General features: G+C 38.1%; 1 protein-coding gene across 12 annotated transcripts in view; it reads left to right on the forward strand.

The window, feature by feature from the left end:
* Positions 1–20,555, forward strand: part of LOC129360395 (LIM and calponin homology domains-containing protein 1-like) — a 67,551-nt gene that overhangs the window by 40,948 nt on the left and 6,048 nt on the right. For 4 of the 12 annotated variants that reach the window (XM_055030572.1, XM_055030576.1, XM_055030577.1 and 1 more), the window contains 15 exons: positions 667–865; positions 4,840–5,098; positions 9,571–9,692; positions 9,795–9,894; positions 10,893–10,922; positions 12,081–12,207; positions 12,341–12,498; positions 13,297–13,777; positions 15,673–15,939; positions 16,359–16,464; positions 16,573–16,640; positions 16,724–16,796; positions 17,298–17,372; positions 18,502–18,530; positions 19,466–19,579. In XM_055030572.1, coding sequence (XP_054886547.1) covers positions 667–865; positions 4,840–5,098; positions 9,571–9,692; positions 9,795–9,894; positions 10,893–10,922; positions 12,081–12,207; positions 12,341–12,498; positions 13,297–13,777; positions 15,673–15,939; positions 16,359–16,464; positions 16,573–16,640; positions 16,724–16,796; positions 17,298–17,372; positions 18,502–18,530; positions 19,466–19,579 — 2,208 coding nt within the window. Of the gene's footprint in view, positions 1–666; positions 866–4,839; positions 5,099–5,951; positions 6,189–9,570; positions 9,693–9,794; positions 9,895–10,892; positions 10,923–12,080; positions 12,208–12,340; positions 12,499–13,296; positions 13,778–15,672; positions 15,940–16,358; positions 16,465–16,572; positions 16,641–16,723; positions 16,797–17,297; positions 17,373–18,501; positions 18,531–19,465; positions 19,580–20,555 lie in introns of all 12 variants that reach the window. The other 8 variants (XM_055030578.1, XM_055030580.1, XM_055030579.1 and 5 more) reach the window with 6 other exon arrangements.

Genomic DNA, 20,555 nt, shown 5'->3' on the forward strand with positions numbered 1-20,555 from the left:
CAAAACCTTTTTTTCCAATAAATAAAATACTGGAATAACAGGGGAGCACAATAAAACTGCAAAATCAATTCATTTCTGATTGGCAGCACATTATATATACTCAGTGTTTCCATTATTTATTAAAGCTGAGTGAAAAGCCTCAAGCAGGTGAATCTGACTGCACCAGAAGGAAAGAAGCCCTGGTCATTCTTATTTGGCCAAAACAAATAAAGAATATGTCACTGTCAAACACAATTCCCACCCGCTGTAGAACATTCAAGAATACAGAGATTTATGCAAGGCTGGAGAAGCTATAGCAACGCGTTATGGGGTCAGAAAAAGGAAGCCATTTGGTTGACAGGAAAGGTCTTTCTCCACCTTCCATTAGTACCAAAGACACTATTCAGCTGTCGGCAGAAAAAGGAGAAGGTCACTAAGGTGAAGAGAGAGTAATGAGAAAGGATGTAGGCAGAAGATAATGAGGATATTTTGAAAAGGTTGTTGACTAAACAAATGTGGGAGGACTGTGGAGTTATTTGAGAGGTTTCAAAATCTAAAGAACAAAATTTAGATGTTGGATTTATTTCAATAAATTGGATTAAATTATATTTGTTTCACCCATTTTTGTAGTTCACATTTTAGAAAACAAAAAACCTGATTGTGTTTTTCCGATTTCCTCAAACGTAGGAGGCAGAGGTGGCAGAAAGTCCTCAACGCAGCATTCGGGACAGCGGCTACATCGACTGCTGGGACTCCGAACGCAGTGACTCGCTCTCCCCGCCACGCCACGGACGCGAAGATTCATTCGACAGTCTGGACTCCTTCGGCTCGCGCTCGCAACAGACTCCGTCGCCGGATGTCCTGGTCCCACGCGGCAGCAGTGATGGTAGGATATCATTCATCTCTCTTTATTTAGAATTTTTGCATACAATGAACCACTGGTGCTCTGGCGGGCTAGAGTTCCCGCTAGCTACTAACTATTGTAATGAAAAGCCAAAATATGTCAAGACTTCAGATCCTGTCTAAAAATGCTTAGAACTTTCTATATTAAACTCAAAATATGTTTTAATATTCATAGTGGAATCTGTCTTGGCACTACCGCAGAAGCTGAGTCTCCCTTCTCTCCTCTTCTGGGGCCAAAAGCAAAACTATATAAGGGGGCAAATACACATAGTAACCTTTGCATCAAAGCAGCTTTTATTGTTTTTGCTGAAATTGCAAAATGTGTTAGAAAGTTTTTTTATGATGCCAAACTAAACCATCTGCTGTAGCTAACAGCTGTTCACTGCTACACTGTTTGCTAATTAGTGCCTTTTAAAGTTAACAGCAGCTTATAAAAGCCTGTAGTAGTCGTCATGATGTTATTTCTGTTGCCAAACTGCATGAGCGACAATTCAGAACAACACGTAGCTTCCTGTTTGTTTCTCCTTCTAGGAAGAACAAAGATAAATTGCTCCCATCAGACTCGAGTTCTCTAAATGTGCCATACTTCTTGATAAGTTTAACTAAAAAAAATAAAAATACACACTGTCTCCATCAAGTAAAAAGACAGAATAGGAGGTTTGTAATCTTACAAATTTAAAGGCAAAAAATGACACACAGAAATCCTTGATCAATATGAGAGATGATGTTTTTATCCTGTTAGGCTGCTGCAGTAAATCTCATTGCTAGACTGCCCTGAAGAATCATCTCAAGGATTTTACTGCACAAGTTTCTTCTAATCAATTTTTCTGAGCATGAAGCTCAAGATGATATTTTATTCTGTCAAGCATATTCCCCAACACCAGAGTTTCAAATTTTTGTGATAGCTGATGAAGTACAAGGAAGCAGAATTTGTTCCTGAGAAACTACATAAAATTACTTTACCTAATTGCAGCTGTGTAACAGGTATTTCAATGCTCGGGGTATTTTATCAAAAAATGTACATGTTCCTTAACACACAAATCTTCAAAAATGTAGATGTAATTGAATGAAAAAATTAAGTGACTAGAAGAAGAGAAGCGTATATCTGTGATCACCCAGTTGCATGAAACCTTGGCTCACTGTGAACAAATGCATCCATTTACCAACATTCATACAAACGTGCCAGGATTTCCTACCATGACCTTCAGACAAAGCCCTTGGTTTATTCATCAATGAAAATTGACTTCAGCCTGAGTAATTAGGGGACAGATGGAAGAGTTTAATTCATTCTTTGAATGAAATTCAATATTGGCAACATGGTTTTGTCTCTGCCAACTTTGATTCAGCTCTGATACATGAGATTGTTTTTGGGTAGCTTGCATAATACAATTTTATCTAATTCCCTCATGTAGATTATAGGAAATCTATTCAGTTAAGCAATTAAACCTTATGCTCTGAACAAATATTTGAAATCTGAAAAACAGCATTTCAGAAGAGATTTGATCCCTGGTTTCATTATATTTAATATTTGTGCACATTTCTGAAATCAGTTTTTCACTCTTGCTGAATTGTTCAATTTGTTAAGTGTTACATAATGGAAATTGATGTTAATACCCAATTTTTGGCTGCTATAAATACTCATCCTGCAGACAAAATTAATATCTGGAATCATTTAATTCCACATCATCGGCCTTAGTTGTGAAAAGTTCAATCACTCTTTATTTGTGGACTTTCCATCATTTCAGTTGCTGCATTTCAGACACTGATGTTTGTAATCTGGTACATCGTAGCACTGACGCATGAAACATTTTCCCTCAAGCCTCAGTGTTACCATATCTACAGAGCACATCATCACATAAAAACATATGTTACTCCTTAAAGATGGATTTACATAGATGAAAGGGACACTCATGTTTCCTATTGATGGGTTAGGAGTCATAACCAAATCATTTACAGTTGGAAGTATGGATATCTCCAGGCCTTTTTGTTTGGAGCTTCATCTGTTTCAGACCAGAACTTTTCACAACTGTAATGTGACATTTATTTCCACTAACAGACACGGCTGCTTCCATATGTTTCTGATCAGAAATAAAGAACTATTTTATGGATCAAATCTGGTGAAAGTTTTGTGTTTATAGTTAGGAAATGTTTACACTGAGTCGTAGCTCACAGTCTGAACACAACAGCACTCGAAATGAAGAGTCAGTGGCACAAGTTTGTCTAAGCTACCACAGGTATCTATTTTACACTACTGATTTATTGGAGAGGTTTTAAAATAAATGAACAAGGAACCTACTGGTATGCCAGGAGTAAATTACAGAAATTACACATGTGACTATTTCTAAGAACCTGATTTTCATTCCTCTCCTCTGCGTATTATTCAAGGATTGAATTAGGACATATTGTGGAGGAATTTACCCCACGCATTAGGGAAAGTCCATGAGCAGTGCACGTCTGCAAAGCCAGGTGTTGAGAACATTAAAGACCCTGACGTGGGTTTAAACTGTGAAAGGGAGACAAATTGGTATCCAGAGTGAAATGCTAAAATGTCGTAAACTGTTCAATGTTAATTTAGTAATGATTTATGTTACTGTCTTTGTTTCATAAACACAGCCTATCAGCCTGTATGGGCTTGGCTGATGCTCAGTCGATGGAATGCATTGTATTTTATTACACTGTACGATTGCTGTAAGGCTCATAACGTTTACGAACTGAAGACTATAAACTGTAGATTTAAAGAAATGGTTTTTCAGACATCTGCCACAATTGCAAGTCTCTTCTTAAAATAATTTTACACCTTTGTTTTCCCCCCTTTGGTCTGTTCACAGTTTTCCTTGTCAGTGGCTGAGCTAGCTGTTTTCTACTGTTTACAAGATACCCAAATTAAACAAGACCTAGAAATGTGTTACTGTATCTGATTTAAATTATACTGGTAAAAATATTGCATACTGTTTTAATCATATTTCATTTTGTCTATTTTCCGTGATAGGCTAACACAAAGTAGCATTGGTTGGTTTTCTTGTTTTTTTTTTTTTTTTTTGTATTTTTTTGTTTGTTTGTTTGGTTTTGTAAAAAAAAAAAATCTGAAATGATTGTATCTTTTTTGTAATTGAGTTGAAGTGATTAAAAATCTACAGCGTGTAGTATCTACTCGTATGTAGAGAATAGAAACGGTTGGAAATATTTGCCTTCATTCCAGTCGAACAAGATTTGGTTAGAAAAGTCTTGCTTTAGATTCTCATCTGAATTCGGGTCTGGACTGGAACTGGTCCATTCTAACACGTTCATATTATTTAATCTGAACCGTTCATATGTCAGCTCTGGCTGTAAAGTTTGGTCTGCTGGGAGGTGACCTTCTACCTTTCAAAGGTTTTTATTAAGTTTTTTTATTAGTTCTGACAAGCTGACAAATACATTTTTTAATGTAATACAACAAAATGTGAACAAGTTCTTAGGATATGAAGCCTTTTACGAGGTGCTTAAAACAGATTAACAGTTAAGATTATACTCCAAAATAACACTGATAATGAGGACAATCTGTTATGAATTTAAATATCTGATTCAATAATGCATGTTTTCCAATAATTTACTTGTAATTATAGTTTGCAGCTCTTCATTGCATAAGAATAATGGGAATCAGCCTTCAAGCATTTTGTAACTCTGCTGAATCATCCAGTTTTTTATTTTTTTATTTTTTTCTCTAGCCTTTCAGTCTGATGTCTGCTGAGGCCTGGGAAAAAAACTAGAACAAATATGTCCCTCACCTTTACATGAAAATAAAAATCTTTTAATTTGCTAGTCTCCGGAAATTAGATTAAATCCTTATTCAGCAGTGAACAACTACTTTCTGTGTGAAAATAAATGAAGTAGAATGGCCAGTATTTTCCACAATGAGAGAGATTATCATTATACAACACTAATAAAGATCTTTTTTTGTACCTCTATGGCTCACGTTAGGCCGCGGCAGTGACTCAGAGTCCGACGGCACCCCTAACAGGAAGATGCCGGACCTCCACAAGGACGACATGTTGGCGCGCCGGACATCAGTCACTGAGCTGCGCACCGCCATGCCTTTCAACCAGTACCTCCCCAACAGGAGCAACCAGAGTGGATACGTGCCAGCTCCGCTTCGCAAGAAGAAGAACGAAAAGGAGGAGGGAGGCCACAAGAGCTGGAGTACCGCTACATCACCTGTAGGGGGAGGCAGACCCTGTAGGTGAGTCACGAAACGATGAAAAGAAAAGGTTAAAATAAACCGATGAAAAATAACACCTTCACTGATACTCTTGTTTGTTTAGTTTCATTGTTTTAATTTAATGAGGTTATAAATATAAATCATCAAAATATGAGTTAGAGTAGATGGAGCTAAAATAAAAAGTTTTTTTTATTTTTTTTATTTGGATCAGACACCATGTGCCAATGTACATATTTCTGATATGAAACCTTTTAGCCACTGATTATTTTTCTCCATCTCATATTGTTCTGATGGGAGTGCCTGATCGAGGCCAGATGTGTGTTTTCGTTGGCCCTCATTGAACCATGCTGCTCAGTTCTGAAGGGCTTATTGGGTATATATTGGTATGGCATGTTAATGTTAGGGAGAGCAATGTTCAGACTTTTCATCGCAAGTTTTACGTTTCTGCTTGCTCAGTAAATTCTTTCACATTTTTCTCTTCACTAACTATTGGGTCTGTATGTGTCATCGCTTCAGAGGTTGACTGAACTTGCATCAGTCACTTTAGTTTTATTAAGAGATAAATTGCAGATAATTAACTCAAAGCCACTTTGTTTGACAATTAGTCTTATACATTGTTCTGGTTTCCATCATCACTCATTGTTTGCTGCTAAAATGTTTTTTTGTTTTTTTTTAATCAACTTATGTGGTCTCACAACTGTGCATTAAATATGTTTTCCTTTCATGTTTTACCTCTTGTCTTTTCCTGCCTTTAATTGTTCACGTTTCACGTCTTGTGATCATCACACCATAATCCTCTTCATGTCACCAATTTTCCTCCAACCTGATTATGTGCTCCTGATTTTTCCTCTGTGTGGGGTAAATGATATAATAGTACAAATGGAATCCCTGTTTTAGTACTCCCACTCGGAGAGTCCCTCAGCCCTTCTCCCTCCCCAACCATCGAGTCACAGATTCAGGAGAGCAAGAGTAAAGATGAAGAGGAGAAGGAGAAGGAGGAAAAGCTGAAGGTCTTCTCACCTTGCATTAATATCCATGCAGTGGGAATACGGAGGAGCAGCGAGCCTCCCAGAGACACCATAACTCAGCTGAAGGTCAACTCTGAGCAAAGGTCAAATTCCATGTCCAACTTCTCTTTCCTAGACAGGATTCAAAGAAGTGTTTCCCATAAATCTCTTAAAGAGTTGTTGTTTCTTGTATCTTCTGAGAAAGAAATAGTCTTACATCTGGGATGCCCAAGTCGATCCTCGAGGGCCGGCATTCTCCATGTTTTAGTTCTCTCCCTGGGGGAAGTAACAATCTTTTCAGCATGTCAGTCTCCTTCTTAGACCTTCTAATAAGCCATCATTGGATCCAGGTGCGTTAAACCAGGGAGAGAACTAAAACATGCAGGATGCTGACCCTTGAGGACCAACTTTGGGAACCACTGTCTTACATAGTATCTCAGTTCTCTCAGAAAATTTGGTTCTGTTCGGAGAAATATCCTTTCTCTAGCTAGGTTCTTGATGCATGAGGTTGAAGAAGAGTCAGTGAGTTGAATTCATGAAATCCATTTATTAATACTAAAATACAGCTGGTCCAGTTGTTTATGCTATTCTTTGTTAGCCTCTATCTAAACTATGCCCTATAGATAGCATTCTCTAGTCTAATGTGTCATTTCTTTTAGTTTTAGCTTTGCACACATGTGACCTATGTGAATGCATGGATGTGTATATGAGCATACAAATAGCTAAATGAGATGGAGGAAAACAGAATTGTTATTTATTCTCAACATTTCTAAAACTATTTAAAAGTAATCACAAGAGTTTTCCTTGTGTTTGAATTTGCATTCATTCATTCAGCAGTTTTCAGAACCACCTTCAGCAGAATTTACTGTCTTTATTGGAATCACATATTTATGGAGGCAGTCTGGGTCAACTCTTTCCAATATGACTTACTTTCCTAACAAGTCATGTACAGCATTGCTGCTGTACATTTCAGCAACAATGCACCTGGAGTGCTTTATATAATAAGACATAACTAAGAAAGAAAAAGAGAAACATTACATTACAGTGACATAATAAACAGAAGTTATGAAATGTTTAATCCAGACGAGAATTAATGAATGTTCCAGTTGTTATTGATCAAAGATACCTCTAAGCAAATGAAGTTTTTGCCTTAATATGAAGGAACTCTGTGTTTTAGCAGTTCTACAGTTTTCTGGACGTTTGTTCCAGATTAAAGAAGCATACAACTGTAAGTGAGTTTGTAAATTCAGGAATAATAAGTGCTCAAATTGCATACAAGTTCATTTGATTGCATATTATTTTCTGAAACCTTCTTACTACCAACTACTTTCTATGAGAGGAAAGATTAGGAAACCTGATGGAACTGATATCGTTCCATCATGTGAAAGATTTTGGTTATTTCAACTGAGTATTATCTTAATAGTGTCAGTTTCTTTCCATCGGAATATCTCTCCTCCATTCATTTTAATTGTCAATAGATGCCACATTTTCTGAAATGATGCTCAAGGTTATTCATAAACATAACGATGAATGGTTCTCATCCTTAGAAAACAGTTCCAATGTTACAGCTGGTGCTTTAATCTGACCCTTTTACACTTTGGCACTGTAATTATCAGATGAGATTTTACACCATCGCTCCTTTTCAACAGCTTAACTGTAAGCTAACAAGGCTTGTGCCAATTCAAAGCTGGTTAGGACACACTGTCCTGAACTGCCTTTCCTTTATTGAACCAGATTAAGTGTGCACCCAGCTGGCCACCCAAGTTTTAAGTAAGGGGATCTTTGTCAGTTGTCAAGGCTCAACGCCGATTTTTATATTTCAGTTCTCATCATTTCTTGCTTGTTCTAGAATTGGCAGTATTTATTACTTGAGAATTTAATTTTAAGCCTTAGGTTATATCATAATCCAGCCTTATCCTGTGTTTTTGTAGTTTTTTTTTTCTAGAAAGTTCAACATTTCATTCAGTCCTGTTGGTTTGTTATTGTGAGTCACATCTCCCATTTTCCCTTTTGTTTTCTTCAATTTGGCGCAGTTGTTATAGCTTTGATTGATTCTCAACATTTTAAGAATGTGTGTTTTTCAAAGGTCCTGCAGGATTCAAGGATTTTATGCAAAGCTCCTACATGAAGCTCTTGGCATAGATATTTACATTTGAACACGTTTAGTTTCACAGCAGATTTAAAGTCTTTTTTTTTTTCGTTGTTGTTGCTGCTTTCTTTTCTTGTCACTCATGGTTTTACCAAAAGTAGATGAATTGAAAATGGTTTCATATTACTTAAACTTTTTCACACTTAGCCTTTTTACAATCATTAACAGAATATTTTTGGTATTTTACATATATGGCCAACACAAAGTAGTACATAATTGTCAAATGTAAGAATAATTTTGCAGAATTTTAATTTTTTTCTTTTGAAAAATACAAATCAGAAAAGTGAGCTATTCATATGACTCTGACATCCAGAAATATCCATAGTAACAAAGATTGCTTTAGGAATTGTAATTTAATTTCAGTATAAATGCACATGGTGGTGTCAGCATCATTCTGTAAGAAATTTTTATTAGACAAATGGAGTTAAACACAGGACAATCAAGGCACAGGTTTTCCTTCCACTTAAAACATATAGCCAGATCTATAATGAAATGGTCTAGTCAAAGTCCAAATCTTTATCTAGTTCAGAATGAGTGGCAAGACTTGAAAATTGAAGTTTATGGATGTTCTCCATCCAATCATATGGTGCTTAAGTTATTTTAAGAGGAAGACTGAGGTGAAATTTCAGGTTGTAGATAAGGTGGTAGAGACAAATCCCAAAATATATGCAACAGTAGCTAAAGGTGTTCTCAATGTATTGGCTCACAAGGGGCTGCAAAGCGTGAAAAGGTTTGGAGTGGATATAAATGTGTTTTCAGGGCATGTGTTGGTAATAACATTTTCAAGAATCAAAAGAAAATATTTCCCCTGTACATTCCAGTAGATTAGTTTTAATCTTTTCATTAAAAACAACCATCAAAGAAACATGTGTGCACATTTAAACAACGGGCCATACACACAAAACTGTCCCACATGTGTACATGTATCAAAACATACTCAAAACCAGCCTGCACATGTGACCTGCCCTCAGGATGTGAGGAAATGAAGTCTTCTTCCGTCCCTGACCCCGAGCAGATTGGGACTGAATGCCGTTCTTCTCCCTGCCAGCAGCTGGCCATTTTCTCTCTGCATGCTGTAGTTTATTCAGGCCAGTAAAAACTACCAACAAAGCAGCTGATCACAAAGCGGTGACAAAACAATAAAAAGACTTGAAGCGTTTTTGGGTTTGGCTGTTTTTGCCCCCAGCTGCTCTAAACAGATCTGTTAGCATGCTGTGTCTCCTCTGATTTATGACCTCACAACCGTTCCACATTCAGGCTGCTCCAGAGGAATGTTGTCTGATTATATAGGGAGATACGAGGGAGCCAAGTGCTTCAGTTTGCTTTGCTTTCTGCAGTATTCCAGCTCGCTCGTGCTCAGAGGAACTCTTCCAGTACTTGGCAGCTGTGTCACCCAGCGCTACCAGCCGTACTGGGAAACGTCCGACCGCGACGGACCAGGAGGATGCGGGATGTGCAGGTGCAGATGAAGATGATAAACGGGCCTGTCGAATGCTGACCTCACCCAAATATGCTTCCTCTGAGTTCCTTCCTGTGCCCACTGTCATGGCAACCACTTTAGCAGCTGCAGGAGCAACCGATGCAGGCGGATTGAAGGGAAGGAGTGACGGAGAAGAAGCAAAGGAAGAGAAATCTTGTTTGGGTCGTTGTCTTCCAGCAACGTGAGCCGAGTCATTTTATCAAACTCTGATGCTTTGGGCTCCAACTCCTTGATTTGCCTATTACTTGAAGGATCTGTCAGTCCGATGATCCTGGAGTGCACTCTCTATCAGCATGATGTTGACCTTAGTGTGCACTGCTTTGAAGGGATGATGATCTAAATAGTGCATGATATTATCTGCATAAACTGAGATTAAAAACGCTGTTCTAAATGATTAAACATTCATACAATGCATGAAAATGTGAAAATAATTTCAAATTTTCTTGCTTTTTTGCTTAAAGAAGCAGACAAGGATGCTGCTTTTTTTGTTGTTTTTTGAGGTCATCCAATTGGGGAAATAATTGATTAATTTATTGTACATTGATACACATGGAACTATTTTGAGACGTATTCCAGGTAGATGTCCTACCAAAATCTTTTGGTAGATTGATGTTTTTCTGGAGAATACCATGTGGTAAACAGATGCTGCAGAAAACAATCTGGGTTTGGTTTTGAGATTACTCTCTAAATTTAGTTTCCCCTGACCACAAGCCACACTTTCTTTCACACCACTTCAACATAACAGCTGCAGCTGCATTTTAAAAAAGAGAAGAGAGAAACGTTATGGTTATAGTCGAGTTCATAAGTGGTCACTGAGAGGAACTTTTAAGCTGCTCGTGCTGATTAAAGATGCATTAGTTTTCTTTCATTAGCTTCTCTTTGCGAAATGCATCTTTTCTTTTTGCTCTTTGTTTTGTTTTGCTTTGCAGTGCTGCAATTCTATTTGTATGTTTGATAACACTGCCCTCTTGTGTTTGGTTTATATTTTTAATATAAGATAATTTACTAAACAAACCATTACGTAATCCTCCTTTTTCTAAATTGGAATATTATCATCTGTTACCTGTCATTTAACACTCAGACATTTAATTTTTTGTATATTTGCGTGAGAAAATATTTCTTTCTTCAGTGTTGTGTTCATTGGTCATTGTTGTCTTTTCATGCTCACTATGTTTTCAGCCGCTGTGATAATTTTTCAGATGAGCCACAGTAAGTTGCACTTTCAACAGTTGAATGCTTCCAGTTTGTGACTCTTTCCATTTCTTATTTATTGCCAGAACTGATTTTTTATTGTGAATGGGCTGGAGTTTTTTTTTTTTCTTCCTTTTCTTCAAGCATTTTGAGTCTTACTGATTTCACTTTAACTCTTTCCACACATTCTTCCAGATGTTATTGTAAAAATAACATCTGGACACAGATAAAGGGTTCAGGTTAGGATATTTTTGTACATATTTATTCATTGTAATAACATTTTTTCCCTTTTGTCCGTCTATTAGATTAATAGACTGTGCAAACATTTGTACCCTTAGCTGGATTGAAAAAAAATCACAATATTTAGAGCTATATCAAGCAAAATTTGGATGCAGCAATACAAAAATTGTTTTTCTATAATCAACAGCAGAATACCTGTGTGCTGTTTTTCCTTTGCATTTTCCAGAGATGAGGGTTAAGGGGTTCAATAAATTAGCTAAAATGCAACATTGTGTCAGAATATAGAGTTACTGTTAAACAGAGTTTTACTGCTTAAAAACTGAGTCACAAACATTTACCATTATGGTGACAATAATTTAGCTTATTTGAATGAGGTAGAACTAAACTGGTGGAGCCAATAGGCAACTTCAGATTGTTTCACTTCAATCACAAATCGTAACTTCAAACTGTAAGTTTACTGTTTGGACTAAATCAGTCTGGACAGTAAAACTGCTTTGCTGTGATAAAAAATGATGACCATATGCATTCTCTTGTGGCCTGTGATTCATGTTTTGCTGTGGAACGGACTTGGCTCATCCCTCGCGCTTCAGCCAGTTGCATGTCTTGCCTTCTGCTGCTGGATTCAGAGAATTTATTTTCAGATGAAAGCTTATAAAACAAAATCTTTTTGCTGTGAGTTAAAGAATCAGCACAAATGTTTGGTTCATAAAAGAAGGCTGGCTTTCCTTTACGCTGGCTGCTCCTGTTTTGGGGGTCTCAAAGGCAAATACCAGGTAACATTGTAGATTTGAACAGAAAATGATGTGAAAAAAAAACTCTTCAAACTTTTCAGATGAAGCTAAAAAAAACTGAATTCTGCAACTGTTGAGTGGTTTCTGAATAAAACAATATCATTTCATAATACTGAAGCCATGTTTCTCCATTATGCACCTTTAGGAGTTTGAGTATGATCGACATGCGTGGTGAAAACGAGGCCATCCTGCAGCCGCACAGTCACATTCGACATGAGCTGATGCACAACCAGTACAACAGAATAAAAGAAGATGAGAATCACTGGCAGGAAGTAAATGCATTAGTTTCCTCTCTTTTCACTATTTTGTCTGCAAGTTTGCAGAAATATTTGTTCCTTCAAGCTGCTGGGCATGTTTTATCTGATCTCTATTTCCTTTACTTATTTATTTTTTTGCACCTGTCAGGACCTGGCTCGTTGGAAAAGTAGGAGGAGGAGTGTCTCTCAGGATCTGATAAAAAAAGAGGAGGAGAGGAAAATGATGGAGCAACTGATGTCAGGAGACCGCTGCATCTCTCAAAGAAGAAAAAGCATCAAAACCTACAGAGAAATTGTGGAGGACAAGTAGGTGATGTCCACAACACATTGAACACTTTGGTATCTGAACAAAATCCAAAGTGATAAACACACCCACATGTGAAAAACCTTTCATTTGCTGTAATATGAGCTTCACACATTCAGGTGAATTTGACTTAAGGTCATCACTTAAAAATCAACATAAAGAAAGCTGCAGTTTATAACTTTCCTTAAAGAAAAGTCACATATTTGTTAAAACCGTCACAATGTAGTGACAAGTAATCTGTGAAAAAAAATCTATCACTTCCACTCCTCCTGAATTGCTGTCTAAAGAAATGCACTGCTCCCGAACCAAACAATCAGTCAGAGCCAAGAGGAGGTTCTTAGTGGTGTCAATCATTCCCATGTACTCGTTGCTCAATGTGCTAACGGCTGAGAAACAGCCTACCTTTACAGCAAAACCGCCATCATCAGTGACCATGCTGACTTCCCTTAGCATTCCTGTCAGGTTCTGCTATCAGGAAGAAACTGCAGCCTCTGCTACACGGAGGGTGATTGGCAGCACTATGACTATACTCCTGGTTCTTTTTAGTTGGCACTGGGAGAAGGGAGATTAACTTTTTTGTTTTACATTGCTCATCTGTTACATACCACACTGTCACAACATAATGACAGTTTTAATAAATATGTAAAAAAATATATATTTTTTAGAAAAGTTACATACTGTAGCTTTAATGCTTTCCATAACAAGTAAAGAAAATAATGACAATAAGATGAAAGATGTTTGTTTTGCCTCTGAATGACAAATTTATTTTAGTCAGCCTGACAATGTCTGCCTTTTGTCAGGGAGCGGCGTGAGGAGGAGCTGCGGGATGCGTACCGGAAAGCAAGAACTCCAGAGGAGGCGTCGGCCATCCTCCAGCGCTACGCCCAGCGTTTCTCCATCAGCGAGGCCGTCTTGGAGCGCCTTCAGCTGCCCAAGCTTCTGGACCGCAGCTTGTCGGCCGACCCTTCCTTTTCCACCTCGCCCTTCTCCCTCTCGCTCTCCTCCTCCCCCACAACTCCGGACCCTTTCGACGAGGCGCCCGAAGGGCCTCTTAGGTACCTGCGGCAGCAATCTGCGCCGGCGCCACGGTTTACATCCACACTGGAGGCGCAGATTGAAGAGTTTCCCAAAGACTCAAGCTCACACCAGCGGCCTCAGATCCGCTCTCGCTCTTCTGAACCACCGTCCACCCGGGCCCTGTCACCCAAACCGGTGCCTTTGCTGACACCAAAGCCTTACTTTCAGCCCCAACTGTCATCTAATGAAAATTGGAATGGCAAGGTGAGAATTACTTGCAAAGATTAGCTAAGTAGCATTTAGCTGTTGCAAATCTGCAACATCTGCCTGGAGAGGGTTAACATTACATTTAAAAGAACCTTAAAAAAATGTTAACTACTGCTTTCAAACTATTCATCTTGACCTCTCTTAAACTGTCTAAAATTTAGACTCTAAATTATTTTCAAAATTACGTTAAAGCTCTGATAAAATGTAAATATTAAAATGTTCTGGGTAGAAAATATTTACAGACAAAGGATTTTGTTGTTATCTTAAATGCAAAATTTGTTAATTTTTTTGTAAAGTCTTGGCTAAATTACTTCTCGAGTGTGTTGTTGCTTAAGTGAATGGCCTTTTTCTTAATGATTAATCAACTGCTATATTAGTTAATGATCACTAATATTTTGCATCATAAAAGAAATCCGGCATTTTCACATTAGAAGGTAACCTATAGATGAGCCACTGTATTCTTCCCTTCTGAGATCTTTTAACATTTACATTACAATGTCACAGAACAACCATTGTGATGACTGACTGGTGTGTATGAAAACCGAAAACCTCCCCTCCCTTTAGAAGTGTGTAATGTTCCAATTTCACCCTCAAAGGATCCATTCCCCTTTCTTCTGGCAAAAAATGAGCAAAAGGGAATATTTAAAATGAGCTCTTGCATTGCGGAGTGGTTTAAAGGGAGATGTAAGGCATTACCAGATCCAAATGCAGCAGAGCACTTTTTCTGGAATTTCTTGCCAGGAGTCCCATCTTGAATGGAGCCCTCTGTTCGCTATTGACTTAAGAAGTTGACAAGTAGGACCCCTCTCAATGTGAAGTGGGCTCCCAGCGGACAATGAGTGTCCACACAGGCTGCAAGGACAGGGATGAGGAGGTGGAGGAAGAGGGGGCCGACTGAGAGACTGCATTCAGCCGACTCCGGCACCGTGTCTTAAGTTACCGCTCACTGGGAGCTCCTCACACATATATTAGTGCTTCTTTGTGGCAGAGGCCAGCAGGGTGTTTTCAGCAGATGAACAGATAATAACTAACAGAAGCAAAGTTCATAATGAGAAGGAATGAGGGATTTTATACTTTAATTATTTAAAGTTTTTATTTGTCATAAATTGATAATTTTTTTAGCTGCGAAAAGCCACCAGAAAAATACACTGTGCTAAAAAGTAATTTAACTTTTTCAGAGTCTACCTTTTTTTATCTCAAAATTAAACCTATTTAATTGGGATTTTGTGTAACTTAAAATCATTGTGTGGCTGTTAAATGTGAAATAAAAGGAAAGCTGTAAAAACTTCACAAGTAATAACCTTAAAAGTGAGTAAAACCCACTTTACTCTGTCGATTCAAATCCAGTTTGACCAACTAAGATGAAAAGACAGCTAATTTGTAAATGGATTCCACCTGTGTGTGATTTAATCTTAGTAGATGCATTCTATGAATTCCTCAGTCATGGTTCTCTACCTGAGAAGCAGTCAAGAGTCACATGGTAACTCTGGTGGAGTTAAATAAAGGCCAATCATGGAAGTAAAACATTTACAGCTGTAAAAAAAGTTGAGATCAAAGTTTTTTCATGTCTTCATGCTGCAAAGGGTGTCTGTGTGAAGTAGTGACTGAAATAAAAATGCATCTCACTTTTCAGATTTCATTTAAAACAATGGATGATTTTTCTTCCACTTAATTTTCCTGTACTTTGTATTTATCTAGTGTATAAAATCCCAATAAAATATATGGTTGTTTGTGGTAGCAATGTGACAAAATCTAACAAAAACCAAGGAGAAGGAAAATGTTTGCTAAGTACTACATAGTAAGTGAAATTAAATCTGATGCCTCACAGCCAATATAGTTTTATGGTCATAATAAGTAGAAATAATTGTTAACTCTGTGCTGTTGCTCTGCAGGCGGACGGATTGCTACGAGTAAACGGCGACATCAGAAATGATGCCAGTTCTATGAAGTCGGAGAGCAAAGAAAGGGACTCCCCTCCCCTGTTCCAGGCATCTCCAGATGCCCCCCCATCAGACGCCTCACCCACTCGCGATCCGCCCGCCTCCCCCGAAAGAGGAAGTCCAGTGTTAACAAAAACCAGCAGCAGACAGAGCAACATGGAGGCAACTTCAGTCACTGAGGGTTCGCCCACTCCTACTCGGCCCACTTCTCTTCCCGAGGTCAGATTCAGGATGTTTATGACTTACATTCATACACCATCTAATAAGGTTACTTTGAAAGCATTAGCAGGCATCTGAGTTATGCCAAACAGCTTGCTGTGGTGGAAAGAATGATTTGTTGGATCCAGTGAGCCTTTGTAAGCTCAAACGTGCTGCATCAGTTCAGTTTCTGTGGAAACGGGCTCTGTTGGTACAAAACACATAAAATCTCACAATATTCCTGCAAAGACATGCCTTTTATTTGAGACCTTAGGTTATTATTACAACTATTACATTTATTTAGTTTTCTTGTTCTTTCTCTGGATCTTTGCCCAATAATTCTTGACATCTGACTGTTTTGGTTGGAACTCTAGAAAGCAACAATTTCCTCCTTCACTGCTGACTCAGTCTTCCATCCAAACCATCTGTGACCATTACAGGAGCTGAAGCAGCCAGAGGACAGCTTTGTGGAGACAGGAGGCCAGAAAGAAGCTGTTCAACAGGAAGAAAAGTCAACTACTGCAGCTCAGAAAGCGCCATCTACAGGTCTTAGCAACACACTAAAATGCTCATTAGCATGCTTTCTGTTTATAGGCTATTTTTATTTGTGTGTAAAGCTATAATTTCTAGAATTTAGTTTGTATTGTCCTCCAGAATCTAAATCGGAGAAGATTCTTCCAACTGAGATAAACACACCAAACGACCCGGCCGTAACATCAACAGTAAGAGAAATTTAGTGGCCATTATACCAGAAGTCATCCAATCATTGTAAACCAGCTTGTAGGTAAGAGTTTCCTCTTTTCAGGGAGAGGAGACGGAAATGAATTCAGCTGCACCCGTATCGCTCGGACATAACCCCCTGAGGGAAACGTCATCAGGTGAATTCATGTCCTGAAGTCCACACATAGTCAGCAGCTTCTTTTCCATCCCTCCCTGTATTCTAAGTTTGATTATCATGTCAGTTTTGTTCGCTGTTTTTTCTTTTAGCTTTTTAGCACTTTCTTCTGACATAAGATGAAATGATTGATCACAACCTATTGTAGTCACTTCTTAGTTGTGTACAGATTTTTATCCATGTCAATAAGACACTTTGAAGCATTTTAAAAGCAAAACGTTCAGATAACAGTTTTGGACCAACGGAAATATATTGAAAAAATAAAGCACATATCCTAAAACCAAGAGTCTACTTATTACTAACTAAAATTCTATTAAACCTACCACATTGGTAAAAATACAGAACTTTTCCCTGGTTTGACTTAAAGTCTCTGCTTCAGCTCCTGATTTTCACATCTATCCCTCATTATTTCCTTCCCTGTTTTCCTTCTCTCCCACATTCCCTGTTTTTCTTCCATCCACGTATTTTTATCATTTTGCTGTAGAGTTTGAAATCAGTGTCAGGTCCCCGCAGTCCTCCAGTAACCCTAAGTCACGCTGGGAGTTCTTCGCTCCGCCAGGTAAACCTCTTTGTTGGTGGAGGTCTTCTTACCGCGCTAACATGCTGATGTACATTTTTCCCTCGTCCTTTTACTTTCTGAGGTATCTTTGAAGCTTTCTGTTTGAACTGCTTTTGTATATTGCTGAGAGTGCTTTGAGTTGATCAGACTGATCAGCTGATAACCAACTTTTGACAGTTTTCTTTTGAGTGTTCATGACTGATTTCTCCACTAAAACCAGCAGCATCTGACTTATATTAAACAAGCTTTAACAGTATGATCACACCTACATTGAACTATGTACGAGGTTCAATGTAGGATTCAATGAGAATTTTATACTCATAACTGTGTATGAAATTCGTGCAAACCTCATCCTGACAAGAAAACATTGAATTAATTACATTTTTAATTGTAGAAAAATATTCTTAAACTGCAAAATTTAGAAAAGTCTTTCATTTGAGTATTTTTTTTCTTTAGTGAGGAACATTTATTTATTTGTTTGGTTTAACTTTCATCACTGGTGCCACAATCCATTTTAGAGATGCCTAAATTGTTTAGCATCTCTAATGGTTTCCACAAAATAAGTGTAACTAAAGCATTTCTTTATTATTATTTTTTTATGCTTTTGTGATCTATTGTCCATTTCTGTAATCAGTATTAAGTATGTTGGAGGGTTATTGATGATACGGGTCTATTTCTTTGTCAAAGACACCTGGAACCCTAGAATAATGAGAAAATCAGGTAATTACTGGGTCCTTCAGCAAGAACGATCCTCCAGACAAAAATATCTGCCATTTTCCATGACCCTCTTGCTTTCCATACCCATGTCCCATACAATCCCTGGGTGGCATCTGATGTTTTGTAAAATAATAATAATAATACAATTAATTATATTTTGTGTACTATATTTTTTCTCTGGTTTAAAAATTAATTGATTTTTAGGCTCTGATCCAAATATATTGGTGTTACCAACAAGCAGAACCTAATCAATATTACATAATTTATAGTCTTATAAAAATTATGTATCGCTTTCATAATATATCTTCTTTTTGTTTTCATTCCAATTTGATATTTTGTAAACATCTGTCCCATCACTTTGTATTCAGAATATTACTTGACATTTATTTATCTGTTCCTTTTTTATTTACAGAAGCTGCAGAGAAAGATCGAGATGGAAATGTGAGTAACTGGTTTGCTGAGCTTTATGTTGCTTCTCTTCAGGCCTGATACTTTGTGCTAGAGAAATCTGAATGATGCAGTTTTAGTAGAAACTGTGATTTGGCTCAACTTCCTAAAGCAGCTACACTAGCACCGATATTTGGAAGATGTCTTTTGATTCGGCTCCTTTATGGAGAAAATAACATGTTTAACATTTGAAATTGGCTGTGTCACATTTTTTGGTAATGAAGTTGCTTCATGTGTATATGAAGTGAATGCATAATGTCATCAGCTATTTAATTTTATTCTAATGTTTGTGCTGTTGGTTTCTGCAGCCTCTGTGTTGAACTTGTGTGGATTCACCAAACATTTTACCTTTAATTCAAACTACAAACAGTTATAAACAGTCAAGCAGATGATAAACCTTCTCCAAAAATCTAAACCTACGTACAACTTTTATTTAATTTTCCATAAACAAAGCTCCATCATACTATGTAGTGATGCAAATGGCAACATTTTTTTCTTTCTTTTTTTTTTTTTTTGTTTTGTTTTGTTTTGTTTTTCTTTAGCTCATTTTTAGCTTAGCCTTTGGTTGTTGTCGCATTGGATGGTACTGAGCTAATTACTGAAGGTCACTCGGAGCTGTTGATGTAGCATGCCATATGAGGATGCTGCAGTTGATGGCTGAGACTGCTTTTTCCTTTTTATTCACCTCCAGCTCTTTTTCTCTGTCTTCTCTCTCCTTAGTAGGCGTCCTTTGGCTAGCAATGGAGTAGTGCTGTTGTGGTAGACCAAATATTTCTGTCTCCTCCCTTCTCCTTTCTTTTTTTCTGTGGTGGATGTGTGTGTACATCGGGGTCTATGTGAATGGGTTATGTGTGGACATCGATGTGTGCATGTATCTGTCGTGTGTTTGTGCATGTTGACCTGTGTGTATACGTGCGTGGGCCTATCAGGTGTCAGTCCCGGTGTTGGCCAAGGCCAGGCGGGGAGACCGCTGGTCTTGGGACCCGGATGAGGAGCGAAAGCGTCAGGAGAGGTGGCAGCAAGAGCAGGAGCGCATGCTGCAGGTACATGGTAACCACGCAGGGAAAAGCATGGCGCATGAGTGTGCAAGACCAGATTTAGTTTGTCATGTAGCTTGGTAGACAGAGCACAACACTAACAGTGAGTCTGGTTTTCTGTCCAGTCTGGAAATGTGTAGAGTTTGACTTCAGTACCTTACAGGTTTGAGAAAGAAAAGCAAAAAAATAAGCAAATACAAAGTAAATGAGAGAATGTTACATCTAACTCTGCCAGTTATAAAATGTAGATAATTGGAATCAGACCAACAGAGTGAGTTTAGTTTCATCAGACTTGCTTCATCTTGTTTGGACAAACCCGCAGAATCCACTCAGAAGTTATTTAGCCAGTTGTTTAGAGCATCTTTTTGTCTGGGATGGTTTGTTTATCACAGTACTCATCTAGTGCACAGTCACAGAAGGACTAACTGCACCTCATTGCTTTTTCCTCCCTGACATATTTTTGTTAATATTAAGCAAATCTCAACTGCCCTATGCTCACTTGAACCACTAGATGGCGAACTTGCACAGTGGAAGAAGCCCTGCTTTGGTCGTCTTCCATCACCGTCTCCATCTCATGCAAACACAAAGGCGGGGTGTTGTTGCTGTTGTTGCTGCCCCAGTCCCTCTCTCCCTCCTCAGCCACTGAGCATCTGTAGTCTGCACATGTTTAGACGTTTAAAGGAGTGAGGTCTGTTACTGACAGCGTTCATTTGCGACCTGAAAACAGATTACACTCCTTTCTGGTTGTTTGTGAGGATATCTGCTCAAACGGACGAATGCCTGACACATCAGTGTGCTCTCCACCTCCTCGCTGTTTTTCGTCTTTGTGCTCCAGTCTAACTCCATTATAAATGTTGATAATTCCTCTAACTCTCTGGGGTTCCTCCACACATTTGCATAACAGAGCGATGATTTGTCTTTTCTGGCAATTTTGCCGAAAATGATGAAAACTGTAAAGCAAATTTTCAAAAGATGATTGTGA

The sequence above is a fragment of the Poeciliopsis prolifica genome, unplaced genomic scaffold, assembly GCF_027474105.1.
Source record: "Poeciliopsis prolifica strain line A6 unplaced genomic scaffold, Auburn_PproV2 SCAFFOLD006, whole genome shotgun sequence".
In the NCBI taxonomy this organism is placed as follows: Eukaryota; Metazoa; Chordata; class Actinopteri; order Cyprinodontiformes; family Poeciliidae; genus Poeciliopsis; species Poeciliopsis prolifica.